This window comes from Nerophis ophidion, linkage group LG01 (assembly GCF_033978795.1).
Source record: "Nerophis ophidion isolate RoL-2023_Sa linkage group LG01, RoL_Noph_v1.0, whole genome shotgun sequence".
Classification (NCBI taxonomy): Eukaryota; Metazoa; Chordata; class Actinopteri; order Syngnathiformes; family Syngnathidae; genus Nerophis; species Nerophis ophidion.
In genome coordinates, this window is record NC_084611.1 from 75,686,890 (window position 1) to 75,701,615 (window position 14,726).

The 14,726-nt window shown below is 37.2% G+C and overlaps 1 protein-coding gene across 2 annotated transcripts in view; it reads left to right on the forward strand.

Annotated features, from left to right (window-relative positions):
• Positions 1-14,726, forward strand: part of evi5l (ecotropic viral integration site 5 like) — a 92,816-nt gene that overhangs the window by 70,516 nt on the left and 7,574 nt on the right. For both annotated transcript variants that reach the window (XM_061911493.1, XM_061911498.1), the window contains 3 exons: positions 551-697; positions 824-919; positions 3,241-3,336. In XM_061911493.1, the coding sequence (XP_061767477.1) occupies positions 551-697; positions 824-919; positions 3,241-3,336 (339 nt within the window). The remainder of the gene's footprint in view (positions 1-550; positions 698-823; positions 920-3,240; positions 3,337-14,726) is intronic.

Consider the following 14,726-nt stretch of genomic DNA (forward strand, 5'->3'; position numbering starts at 1 on the left):
CAAAACACATTTTTATTTGGTTCGTAGTTTGTAAAGCGAAAAGCTCGTACAATGAGGACTTCGTAAATCAAGGTTTAAATTGTATGTACAATTTAAGATGACCCTTAGTTATATATACTAGTATAGTATAATATTGGTGTAATACTAGTCTTTTTCCAACTCATATCCATGTCAAAAAGGCAATATGTACTCAAATTTATGATATAGTTGACTGAACAAAATGCTTAAAACAAGTACATTGGCATTTTAGAGAGTCACATTTTCTTGTTTGATTGGGTTATTATTTCAAATTATTTCATGAAGTTTAACCATGGTTTTAATAAAAATGAATTAAGATAAGAAAGTCGGTCGAACAGAAAAGTATATATTTTTACCTTTTATGTCAGATTTTTAATCTTGCTCGGATTTCAGTTTTTGCGGTGTAGAGCCGTCCTGTACTTTAGTGGCACATAGTTGCACATAATTGAGAACAACCCAACCAATAATGGATTGGAAAAGCTCTATTTAAACCCACCAACTAATCGTTTTGCCTTGACCTCCTCTTTTCTAGAATCAGATCCACAGCAAATTGATTGGTCGCCTTGAGCAGGAGCGTTCCGCCCTTCAGGATCGGCTCCAGATGCTGTCTAATCAGAACAAAGCTGTTCAGGCCCAGCTCAACGAGATGAAACGGAAGCAGGCCGAATGGGACTGCAAGGTGTGGATGGACGAAAATGAGTGGGAGAGGATGTGATTCACAGGGGAAGCATGGCTGATACGGAATAGAATTGATGAGTGGCAGTAAAAGTAGAAATGGGTAATCTCACATCGTTCTTTTTCAAAGAATAAAGAGGAGGTGATGGCGGTGCGACTGAGGGAAGCAGATAGCATGGCTGCCATTGCTGAGCTCCGGCAGAAGATAGCAGAGCTTGAAATACAGGCAAGTCAGCGTGTTTTGTGTCTTAATTTTCTGTAGCTATGAATGCGCATTTTGACCTTAAAACCTACTGTATTTTCTGGTCTGTAGAGCGCACCAGTATATAAGCGGCACACAAAATTTTTGAGAATAATTTTTTTTTCTCTGCATTTATTTAGCTGCACTGGACTATAAGCATATATATACTGTACATTGTGAAATTAGATATTTTAAATGTTTATTTCCATACCTTAATTGTTTCCAAACAGTGCCTGTAAACATTTAGGAACACCCGGAATTTTGAATATCAAACATTACGTTTCAAGTACTATGTTGTTGTTTTTTGCACATTCTCTATGTTCTGTATTGCTACAATAATTATAATAATAATAATGGATTAGATTGATATCGCGCTTTTCTATTATTAGATACTCAAAGTGCTCACAGAGAAGTGCTAACCCATCATTCATTCACACATGGTGGTGGTAAGCTACATCTGTAGCCGCAGCTGCCCTGGGGTAGACTGACGGAAGCGTGGCTGCCAGTTTGCGCCTACGGCCCCTCCGACCACCACCAATCATTCATTCACCAGTGTGAGCGGCACCGGGGGCAAAGGTGAAGTGTCCGACCCAAGGACACAACGGCAGCGATTTGGATGTCAATAGGTGGGAAGCGAACCTGCAACCCTCAGGTTTCAGGCACGGCCGCTGTACCCACTACGCCATGCCGCCCCATGACAGTTTGATTTCCTATTTTTGAATGTAAAGGTGAAACTCCCAAAAATATAATATCATGTAAAAGTCCATACATTTTAGCAATTAAACTTCAAGTATAACAGTCATATATATATTTATTTATATATATATATATATATATATATATATATATAGGTGTGGGAAAAATCACAAGACTACTTCATCTCTACAGAACTGTTTCATAAGGGGTTCCTGTTTCATGAAACAGTTCTGTAGAGATGAAGTAGTCTTGTGATTTTTTCCACACCTACATATTGCGCTCTACCACGGTATCGAGCAATATTCTCTGGATAATCCAATCAAGACACATATATATATATATATATATATTTATATATTTATATATATATATATAAACTCATTACATATATGACATACGTAAAGCTTTTATTTTGTATAATTTTGATGATCATGGTTTACAGTTTTTGAAAACCCAACATATTCTGAAATTTTCAATTCAAGGTTTTTATAAGCTGTAAGCCACAATTATAAAAATAGTCTTGAAAAATCTTTGAAATGCATGTTATTAGTTTTCCCTTAAAAATGTAATTACTAGTACGAACCAACTTTTGCACAATATTACATTGTTTAAAGTGTCACCTTTACTTAATTTATAACATTAAAGTATTTTAATTACTTGTTCAATTTAAACATCACAAAATTTCATATAAATAAAAAAAGCTAATGTTTTTGTGAGGGGGTTTTTTTATTTACAAAAATGGGCATGTGTTACATTTTTTTAAATACCAATTTATGCACCGTATAAGCACTGGCCCTGTTTTTAAAGTACCAATTTAGCACTAGTATCAGTTCAGATGTAAACTATACCCATCGCGATTTAGTGGCTATGAAGGAACCTATCAAGCGTCTGTATCAGGGGTCGGCAAACCAAAATGGTGAAAGAGCCATATTGGACCAAAAGTTTAAAAACATTAATCTGTCTGGAGCCGCAAAACATTAGGAGCCTTTATAAATGTCATAACTAAAGCAACACATGATGTCTATATCAGATGTAAAAACCTACTATCAAAATGACTATCGCATGCTGATGCAAATCTTCGTTGACAGAAATGTTGAAATGTAATATTTATTCTACAAATTTTTATAACATTGGAAAACATTAGTAAACGAAGGCTTCTCAGAGGGTGAGATAACTCCTGGAAATTACTGGCTTAGGTCGGCCAACGGTATAGATGTGTGTCCAAGTTAAAGGTAATGTCAGGCTGTCTTTTCAAATGGATTTATTACAATCTTTGCAAGATGGATTATGTTTGCTGTGTTTTATAACAACCGGGGAATGGGGTTGAAAAATAGTTGATTGGCTACAAACCATGTATGCAACAAATGTAGACAGCATATTATGGCATTGACTGTGATACATATGTGTAATAATGTGCACTGCATTGTCTCTGACAAACAAACTAATAAATAAACCAAAAAAGAGTTGTGGTTGCTCACAGATTTGAAACCCGGAAAACACTGCCCCAAGAGTTTTGGGCAGAGAATTTGTTGGCGGGAACAGTGTAGTAACTCTGCAGAAGCCTAAACCAGGTTTAACATTGATTGTCTTGGTGTGTGTGTGCATTTCAGAAGGAAGCAGGGCTGATCCAGGGCCAGCTGAACCACTCTGACTCCAGACAGTATATCAACCGGCTCAGGGACCAGATCACTGAGCTCAAAAATGAGGTTAGACGAACACACACACACACACACACACACACACACACATTTAATGTTTCAACCTTTGGTTGAGGCAAAGTGGTGAGTAATGCTCTTTTTTTATAAGTCATCGTAAATGTGGCAAAAAGTAATCACACTGTAGTCACACAGGAAGCAGCTTCACCACCTTATTTGTTACATCTCTGCACATACTTATTTTCTCCCAGATTCATGACACCTTGTCTCTCTTCATTTATTCAGGCTGCAGTGTTCGAGGTGGTCACGACTTATTTTTCTTGTAGTTGTATTTTACAGTTACTAGTTAAATCCAGAAACATCACAGAGGTGTGTTGACAAAAGTCACCATTCTAGTATGGTATCAGTGTGATACTAAAGTGTGTATATATTTTTTTGTAAATAATATATATATAGTATATTAGTATATATGTGTGTGTGTGTGTGTGTGTGTGTGTGTGTGTGCGTGTGTGTGTGTGTGTGTGTGTGTGTGTGTGTGTGTGTGTGTGTGTGTGTGTGTGTGTGTGTGTGTGTGTGTGTGTGTGTGTGTGTGTGTGTGTGTGTGTATTTTTATCATTTTTTCTACACTAGTACAAAAAATGTTGGTGTCATTTTGGTTATGGTTTACAAACTCGGGAAGTGAGTTTCTGGAAACAGGAAGGCTTTGAGGGCTAAACTCAAGTGATCTAAATGGGAGCCAATAGTAGTTTTTCTTTAGTTACTCTGCTCTAGGCACTTTATTTTGTTAAACCATTCCATGTAGCATTCAATGCCACTCCTGTATTACAGCATCTGAATTACTAAACTAGAAAATTCTAAATTTAATAAGATGAGCTTTTAATTTTTTTTATTTTAGTTATTTACCCAAAAACATGTTTAGTTCTATAATCAATTGTCAAAGTTTTGGATCTGGACTCGAAATCGGGTCACATATGTGGCCAAAAAATCGTATCAGAAATTTGTTGGGGACATCCCTATTTTTGTTTTACCAAATACGGGTAGTTTTAACAGTGGTAGATTTCTTGCCATCTTCTGGTCGAAACATTTTCAAATGTAATCTCCCTCAGCTGGATAGACGGGCCTGTCAGGCACATGGCGCCAAACATCAAAAGGGACCACTTGTGGTTCACTGGCGATACTTTTTTCACCCAACAACTAACCGCATTTTACGGACTAAGAGCACACCGGTATATAAGCCCTACCCACTTAATTCTAGAGGAAAAAATATTGTTCCACATATTAGCCGAACCGGACTATAAGCTGCAGATTTATATGTTGTGAATTGAGCTATTTAGACATAAATATTTTGTAAATGTTTATTTACATACCTTAATGGTTTTCCAATTGGTATCTGAAACATGGCAGTAAAACAGCTGATCATACAAAACAGAAGTCATCATCAAGGACCCACTAGCAGCGGAAACTCGCTGTCCAATTACAAATGCACATTATTGTGTTTAACTTTTTCTTTGAATTTCAACACCAGATAAGAGACTACCGTATTTTTCGGATTATAAATCGCAGTTTTTTTCATTGTTTGGCCGGAGGTGCGACATACACTCCGGAGCGACTTATGTGTGAAAATAACACATTACCGTAAAATATTAAATTATATTATTTATCTCATTTGGGAAAGAGACGGAGAAAATGTCAGCGATCGTCACACACACGTCAACCAATGAGAATTCTCGGGTGGGTGGGTCATGGCAGAAGTGCATTGTGGGTCATGGGATGATATTTGCTGTATGCTATATGCTACTGCCGTAGCTATTACAATGGATCATTTCAACGTTGGCGGTAACTTATAAAAACTGAAAAGGGCTGAACAAAAATGGCACCGAAAAGGAAATCATGTACTGCAGATTACAAGCTGGACGTAATGAAATATGCAACAGAAAACGACAAGAGGAAGCGGCGCATACCTTTAGAGTTGGCAGAGTTGTTAAGAAGCGACATCGAGGAAGAAGATTTCATCGGATTTATCGATTAGGAGTGACAGATTGTCTGGTAAACGTATAGCATGTTCTATATGTTATAGTTATTTGAATGACTCTAACCATAATATGTTACATTAACATACCAGGCACGTTCTGTTGGTTATTTATGCGTCATATAACGTACACTTATTCAGCCTGTTGTTCACTATTCTTTATTTATTTTAAATTGCCTTTCAAATGTCTATTCTTGGTGTTGGATTTTATCAAATAAATTTCCCCCAAAAATGCGACTTATACTCCAGTGCGACTATGTGTTTTTTCCCTTCTTTATTATGTATTTTCGGCCTGTGCGACGTATACTCCGGAGCGACTTATGATCCGAAAAATACGGTAATTAGTTTTTTTCTTCCCAGTTTTCACAAAACCTCGCTCTGTATTGTATTACAGTATACTTTAACACTTTCTTAAATTAAATTAACCCTTTAATGGATAGTGGTCACTAAAGCGGACAGCTATTCAAACGCAGTTTTTACCTATATGCATAAGTCTTGATGTTAAAGGTGTGCATGAGTTGCTAGGGTGGACACCAGTATGTCTGGTCAGCTTTAACAGTTCAAAAACATCCAAAACAAGATGGCGGACAGAATTGCAGAGCAGGGTAGGAATTACATTCCATTTGTAGTTAGAAATAATATGGGGACATCAAGTAACAACTACAAATAATACCTTAGTCAGCATTTTGAGTATTGAGGAAACCGTGATTAATAATGTGTCCGCTAAACTGGATGTCATGCATCGTCAGCTTTATTTCGACTGCAAATTATTGTATTGTTATTATTGAAAATATTTAATCTGCAGTAACTTTAAGACTGAAAATTAATGGTGTAAATGAAGAAGTCAGGAGGCTTAACGTTTTTTGAATTCCGTAATTTCCAGGCTGTAGATTGCACCGGTATTTAAGTAGCACCTACCAAATTTGAGAAAAACATTTTTTTTTTTTTTTTTTACATATGTTAGCCGCACCGGACCATAAGCCGCAGATATATACCGGTACGAAAGATTTTGTAAATGTTCATACGTTAAAGTCTCAGTAGAGTGGAAAAACAAGTTGACTTTATATGCTTAATTGTGTTTCATTGTATCAATTAAACCATATCCATTTGTATTTTCAATCCGTAAAGTATGTAAAAACACAGTTTAACATCACAAAATGCCACAAATTCAGTCAGCCATTTGGAATATTCTGCTCCGAATATCTTTGGCTATTACCGTAGATTGACGTCACTGGAGTAACACTTCTGCACTCTGACCATAGTACCAGTATTAAGACATAAACACAAGAACCTCTGCCGCTTTACTGTTAGTCAGCAGCGATGTCCTGCATCCCGCATCATCAAGTCTCGGTTCGTCAATGACTATTCCACATGATAAATCATGCATTTTATCTGGATAAAAGGAGGATTTAGCCATAAACCTAGAAGTTGTTCATCTGTGACATTAAATGTATACCCCGAGATGGAGACAAACACATCCATCCAAAGACAGTATCTGCATGGAAACTTTTCCTTGTTAACCCGGCGTGGCGCAGTGGGGAGAGTGGCCGTGCGCAACCCGAGCGTCCCTGGTTCAATTCCCACCTAGTACCAGCCTCGTCACGTCCGTTGTGTCCTGAGCAAGACACTTCACCCTTGCTCCTGATGGGTGCTGGTTGGCGCCTTGCATGGCAGCTCCCTCCATCAGTGTGTGTGTGAATGGGTAAATGTGGAAGTAGTGTCAAAGCGCTTTGAGTACCTTGAAGGTAGAAAAGCGCTATACAAGTACAACCCATTTATTTATCATTTAACCCTCCGTGTGCATCATGATTAATTGTTCATATAAACGGGAAGATATGAACATCTCATCATCGAAGTAAGAGCAGACATTTTACAGTAAGCTATGGTTTTATTTGTAGTTTGTATTTCTTGTTAAGCACTTAGCAATACTGCTACATGATGCTTTGTGCTTCACTAAAGCTGAAACTGTTTAGCAGAGCTTCTAAAACTTGTAGCTCAACCTTCTTATATTCAGGATCAACAATATAAGGTTCTGGATCATCATTTTTCCCAAATTAATTGTTGTTGGCTCCCACAAAGTCTGCTTAATTTGCAATGTTGGTGGGGGGAAGGGATCTCCGTTTTCACCTCTACGGCACGCGATCACATGACTGGATAGTTCATTATCTCTCAAATTGGCTTCGGAATTTCTGTGAGATTGATACTATTTTGATCATATTGATTTTCTCGCAAACTTTATAAGTCTTTCGGTGTCATACATCAGATATAGAAGAAAATAGCTTCAATATAGAGGAAAATTGTTTTTCCACTCTACTGATACTTTAATTGTTTCCAAATGGTGCATGTCACAGTAAAATGGCTGATCAAACAAAACAGAAGTCATCGTCATGGACACACTAGCTGCGGAAGATAGCTCTCCAATCAGCTAAACAGACTCAGTAAATCCACGGTGACGTTTTGGTGAATTTACAAAACTAAAGCAATACAAAAAAAAGGCCATTGTAAGTTAATAATACTAACACAGACACTTGTAAATGTGTTAGCATATTCGGTAATGATAACGACTCTAGCTTCATTACATTACATGTACAAATATGAATGAAAACACTCCTACAGACATCACACATGGGACATTTGACCAAGTATGAATTGTTGGTTGTATTGTAAAACTTACCAACGTTGCTAGGAGTGATGAGTGAAGAATCGTTTCAGGCAGAAACACTATGGACGAATGCAGTAGTACAGTGGTCCCCAACCTTTTTGTAGCTGCGGACCGGTCAACGCTTGATAATTTGTCCGACGGGGGGGGGGGTTTCTTTGTCATGAAAAAGGGAGGTTTTTGTCATGAAAAGGGGAGTTTTTGGGGTTGGTGCACTAATTGTAAGTGTATCTTGTGTTTTTTATGTTGATTGAATTAAAGAAATATATATATCCTGCGGCTCGGTACCAATCGAGGTGGTTGGGGACCACTGCAGTAGTAGACAAAACGGAATATACTTCCGGTTTAAGACAAGAAACAGGAAGTATGTTTTTAACCAGCAGCACTTGCAATGAGAATTTGATGTTTTTATGGTGTTGTTCACTAAAGGCCATGTCTAATGTGAAAGTCATCTGACCACATGCAGACATTAAGGTCATGACATCATACATGCTGCAATGTCTACAGAAGTACCGTATTTTTCGGATTATAAGTCGCAGTTTTTTTCATAGTTTGGCCCTGCCGGGGGTGCGACATATACTCCAGAGCGACTTATGTGTGAAATTATTAACACATTACCGTAAAATATTAAATAATAATATTTATCTAATTCGCGGAAGAGACGAAGAAAATGTCAGCACTCTTCACACACACGTCAACCAATAAGAATTCGGTGGGGGAGGGTCATGGCAGAAGTGCATTGTGGGTCATGGAATGCTAACTGCTATATGCTATATGCTACTGCTGTAGCTATTAAAATTGATCATTTCAACGTTGGCGGTAACTTATAAAAACTGAGAAGGGCTGAACAAAAATGGTACCGAAAAGGAAATCATATACTGCGGATTACCAAGCTGGACCTAGTGAAATATGCAGCAGAAAACGACAAGAGGAAGCGGCGCCTACCTTTGGAGTTGACAGAGTTGTTTAGAAGCGACATCGAGGAAGAAGATTTCATGGGATTTATCGATTAGGAGTGACAGATTGTTTGGTAAACATATAGCATGTTCTATATGTTATAGTTATTTGAATGACTCTTACCATAATATGTTACGTTAACATACCAGGCACCTTCTCAGTTGGTTATTTATGTGTCATATAACGTACACTTATTCAGCCTGTTGTTCACTATTCTTTATTTATTTCAAATTGCCTTTCAAATGTCTATTCTTAGTGTTGGATTTTATCAAATAAATTTCTCCCAAAAATGCGACTTATACTCAAGTGCGACGTATATATGTATTTTTCCTTTTTATTATGCATTTTCAGCCGGTGCGACATATACTCCGGAGCGATTTATATTTCGAAAAATACAGTAAACATGGCTTTAATTCTCGGCGGTCTCAGTCCTGGCACATTTGTGGCAATTTCAAGGATTTTTGTGCAATCAATGGCAACAATTTCTGAATTTAATTATTGCACGTAGAAGATTAAGAAGGAAGAGGGCAAGCATTTTGGTTCTCAGTTTGTGTGACGTTTGCTTGGACGTCTGCTCCGAAGAACGTGTGGGCAAGCAGTCGGAGAGAGAAGTAAAGGAACATTGACGCAAGTTCCTGAAACTTATTATTTTTGCCTGTTTTCTGCTCATTTTTCAACTATTTATTTTGCAATCGGCTATATTGGAAAATAATTATGACGCTTATATTATTGATGATGTTCTGGTCGGATGAATGGAGACTGCGGTCGCATCGGACACATATCTGATTTATATCCGCATACGAAAAAGGCCTGAGCCGGATATGAAAAATCTACAATTGCACTGCACACATTTACATGAAGAAATCTGATACAGGACAAATATGGGCATAAGAATCGGAATTGGCCTGCAGTGTGAACAAGGCGTAGTGTATATATGCTAGTGACGGGTAAGACGGAATGCTGATCATTGAGCCAAATAGTAAACAGGAAGAAAATACAAACCCTGTTTCCATATGAGTTGACAAATTGTGTTAGATGTAAATATAAACAGAATACAATGATTTGCAAATCATTTTCGACACATATTCAGTTGAATATGCTACAAAGACAACATATTTGATGTTCAAACTGATAAACGTTTTTTTTTGCAAGTAATCATTAACTTTAGAATTTTTTGCCAGCAACACTCGACAAGGAAGTTGGGAAAGGTGGCAATAAATACTGATATAGTTGAGGAATGCTCATCAAACACTTATTTGGAACATCCCACAGGTGTGCAGGCTAATTGAGAACAGGTGGGTGCCATGATTGGGTATGAAAATAGCTTCCCAAAAAATGCTCAGTCCTTCACAAGAAGGTATGGGGCACTGTATCAAAAACCGACATCAATATCTAAAGGATATCACCAGATGGGCTTAGGAACACTTGAGAAAACCACTGTCACTATATACAGTTTGTCGCTACATCTGTAAGTGCAAGTTAAAGCTCTACTATGCAAAGCGAAAGCCATTTATCAACAACATCCAGAAACGCCGCCGGCTTCTCTGGGCTCGAAATCATCTAAGATTGATTGATGCAAAGTGGAAAAGTGTTCTGTGGTATGACGAGTCCACATTTCAAATTGCTTTTGAAAATATTCGACATCGTGTCATCCGGACCAAAGGGGAAACAAACCATCCAGACTGTTATCGACGCAAAGTTCAAAAGCCAGCATCTGTGATGGTATGGGGGTATATTAGTGCCCAAGGCATGGGTAACTTACACATCTGTGAAGGCACCATTAATGATTTAAGGTACATACAGGTTTTGGAACAACATATACTGCCATCTAAGCATTGTCTTTTTCATGGACGCCCCTGCTTATTTCAGCAAGACAATGCCAAGCCACATTCAGCACGTGTTACAACAGCGTGGCTTTGTAAAAAAAGAGTGCAGGTACTTCCCTGTCTGAAGTCCAGGCTTGTCTCCCATCAAAAATGTGTGGCGCATTATGAAGCGTAAAATACGACAGCGGAGACCCCGGACTGTTGAACGACTGAAGCGCTACATAAAGCAAGAATGGGAAAGAATTCCACTTTCAAAGCTTCAACAATTATTTTCCTCATTCCCCAAACGTTTATTGAGTGTTGTTAAAAGAAAAGTTGATGTAACAGTGGTGAACATGCCCTTTCCCAACTACTTTGGCACGTGTTACAGCCATGAAATTCTAAGTTAATTATTATTTGCAAAAAAAAAAAAAAAGTTTATAAGTTTGAACATCAAATATCTTGTCTTTGTAGTGCATTCAATTGAATATGGGTTGAAAAGGATTTGAAAATCATTGTATTCCGTTTATATTTACATCTAACACAATTTCCCAACTCATATGGAAACGGGGTTTGTAACATTAACCTTATTTGACGTATCAGTTCATAATGATCTTTGACTTCTGAATTTTCTCATTTCCATTTTGATCGATGATGGCGACTTAAACCAATGTCAGACGCCGCCTCTAACTTTTTTCATTACGAGTCATCACTCGTGAGCCGAAAGAAACGCTTCCTGATAAACACAGTTTGCAGCTCCACAGTCAATCGACACAGCAGTTGTATTGGTCAAATATCTATTTCTTAAAGTGACACAGTGTCTTTCCTAGTGTGTCATATTGTATTGACGCTTCTGTATTGTTTTACCCAACACTACTACTGTAAAGTACATGCATGCATGTAGCTGGTGGTTGATTAAATTAAAATGTTAATTGCTGCATTTAGGGCATTACATTTTTGTATTTCTATTTGAACACTGAACGGATGATGGTTAAAAAATATCAAAAAGTGGAATGATGTTTTTATTGCCATAATCATAATTAATGTTCCCATAATTGCAATGCTCTTTATGCGGCGACCCTGCTGTCTTGCTAGATCCCCACAGAAGTTGTGTGCGTGCAGCCTCAGCCTCACAGCAAATACCACTTTCACCCACAAACAAAACAAAAGAACCCCTTAACTTCCTTTTTAAAAGTGTTCTCATCACTGAAGTCTGTGGGAACTTGAAAAAAAATGTTTGGCTGGTTAACGTTGTCACACACTTTAATTTAACTCGTCTCACAATATAGTGAGCACCATACAAGAGTTGTTCAAATGGGAATTCTGCTGTCATACTGATGATACTGTACATCTCTAAAATTTAATAAGATAACCTAAGTACTAGAAACAGCTCTCATTACAATCCCACTTGCAGAGTAGAAACACAGCAATAATGGTATGGCTGAATGAATACCTCTCAGATGGTGTCAATCAAAATGGAGCTTTGTCAGAGCACTTATTGGTTCATGAACTGAAGATTTGATGTGATCTTGCTCATTCAGAGAGTGTCGGTGCGTGACAAGATCGCCTTAGTCGAGAGGGTGTAATGAGACTACCCTCCCCTGCCCTTAAACACTCCCTGCTCTACTTCCTACCCCCCCACAATTTTCTCATCAAGCAGCGTTTTTTTTTGTTCGTTTTTTTGTTTAATGTAGTGTGAAACTAGGAGCGATGAATAAGCAACAAACCATATAAAAAATGATCACTGTAGCCCCCACCCCAAGGCCATCATCTCATGGTTGAGTCATACAGATATTGCTGATACAGTGAGGAAGACATTGACTCATTACAAAAGTTTGCCTTTATTTTGTTTCACTTTCACCTCAACCTAGGGCTGCAGCTATCGAATATTTTAGTCATGTACTTAAAAATCTGTCAATAAATCAAGATTTTGGATAAAACACATTTTTGTTTGGGAATTATAAATACACTGGAAAAAATAAATCTTTTAATAAAATCACTCTTCTGTGTCTACTAGATACATATATATCTTGCAGAATGTACAAGCTATATGTTTCCATATATTAACCACACCGCACTAAGAGACGCAGATATATACTTTTTTCTTTTTTTTAAGTAAAATTCGACTGAGCTGCTTTTTATTTGACCATGAAAGCTTATCTCAATTTTCTGGTTTACAATTTGATGGTTAACTTGCTTTAAAATTCGCTTTAAAACCTGCTTTTGAAACTTACTTATCTCATCATAGGAAATATTTCTTACTTCAATTATTATTTTTTTTTTATTTTTTTATTGTGATTACTTATGGAGTATATTGTGAATAAATTGAGAACAGGAAGTGAACAAAAGTTTTATCAACTCTTATGTGAAAGAAAAGGGGTAGGATTAAATAAGCTCTGCTTCTTCCTACTCCTTTTCGAACATGTTGAAAAGAGAAACTGGAAATTGTGATGTATCATGATGTATACCTGCATGTTCGAAATAAACTCAAACTCAAATCATCAATCAAATATTTATTTCAATTTCAACCCCCCCAAAAAATGTTTAGAATGTATGATATGGATTTTGATAACCGGAATAATTTTAGTAGCCATGATGTTTCATAACTAAAAGAATGCTGCGCAGCCAGAAGCCGTGCAATTGCACACCTTTTTTCACTAAGAACATGGGAGAATCGGGCCCTTAGCTAACACCAGCAAGAGATGTCTCTTACACTACAAGCTATGTTAATAACAGTGTTAGGTCGCGCGGATGACTTGTGCCCGGCTGCGAGCTAACAGTTATACAGGATTGTGGTTTTAGCTTTAGCATTAAATCATTAATCAATTAATCAAAACATTTTTACATAGCCAATCGTAAGTGTTTCAAAGGGCTTCACAAACTCACAAGGACATCCTCTTATCCCAGGGGTAGGGAACCTATGGCTCTAGAGCCAGATGTGGCTCTTTTGATGACTGCACATGGCTCTCAGATAAATTTTAGCTGACATTGCTTAACACGATAAGTAATGAATAAATCCGCTGGTAATCACAGTATCAAAAATAGCGTTCAAAATATAAAACATTCTCATGCATTTTCATCCATCCATCCGGTTTCTACCGCATCTGTTCAAGAAGTTCGCATTAATGGTAAGAAGTATTTTATTTATTTTTGGCTAGCCTCACAATAACAATGTTATTAAAAAGAATAAGAGACTTATTATACTCTGAAAATGTTGGTCTTTCTTAAAAATGCACTCATATAGTTGTATTCAGTGTTAAAAAAAAAAAAAAGTTGTATGTCTCTCACGGAAATACTTTTTAAAATATTTGGCTTGTATGGCTCTCTCAGCCAAAAAGGTTCCCGACCCGTGTCTTATTCGAACCCACATCCGGGCAAGGAAAAACTCAAAAGACCCCAGGTGGAGAAAAATAACAAACCTTAAGAATGGACAGAAAATGTTGGGACCATACTTGCCAACCTTGAGACCTCCGATTTCGGGAGGTGGGGTGTGGGGCGGAGGCGTGGTTAGGGCGGGGGCGTGGTTAAGAGGGGAGTAGTATATTTACAGCCAATTCACCAACTCGAGTATTTCATATATATATATATATATATATATATATATATATATATATATATATATATATATATATATATATATATATATATATATATATATATGTGTGTGTGTGTGTGTATATATATGTGTATATGTATGAAATACTTGACTTTCAGTGAATGCTGGCTATATATATTTATTTTATTATATATATAAATGATATAAATAGTTGAATTTTAGGCGGCACCTACCAAGAACAGTAATAAAAACACAGTTGTTCTACTAACTGTACTGTGCTTGCTGGTTACAACAAAAAAAAAAAAAACACTTACTTTTCACTGTTTGAGTAACCTTTGTTCTGCCATTTGCGTACTGGCCAATCAAAAAGCAACAACATAACGCTATAGTCAACATTCACCAGGAGATGGCAACAGAAAACTTAGATCACTCTAT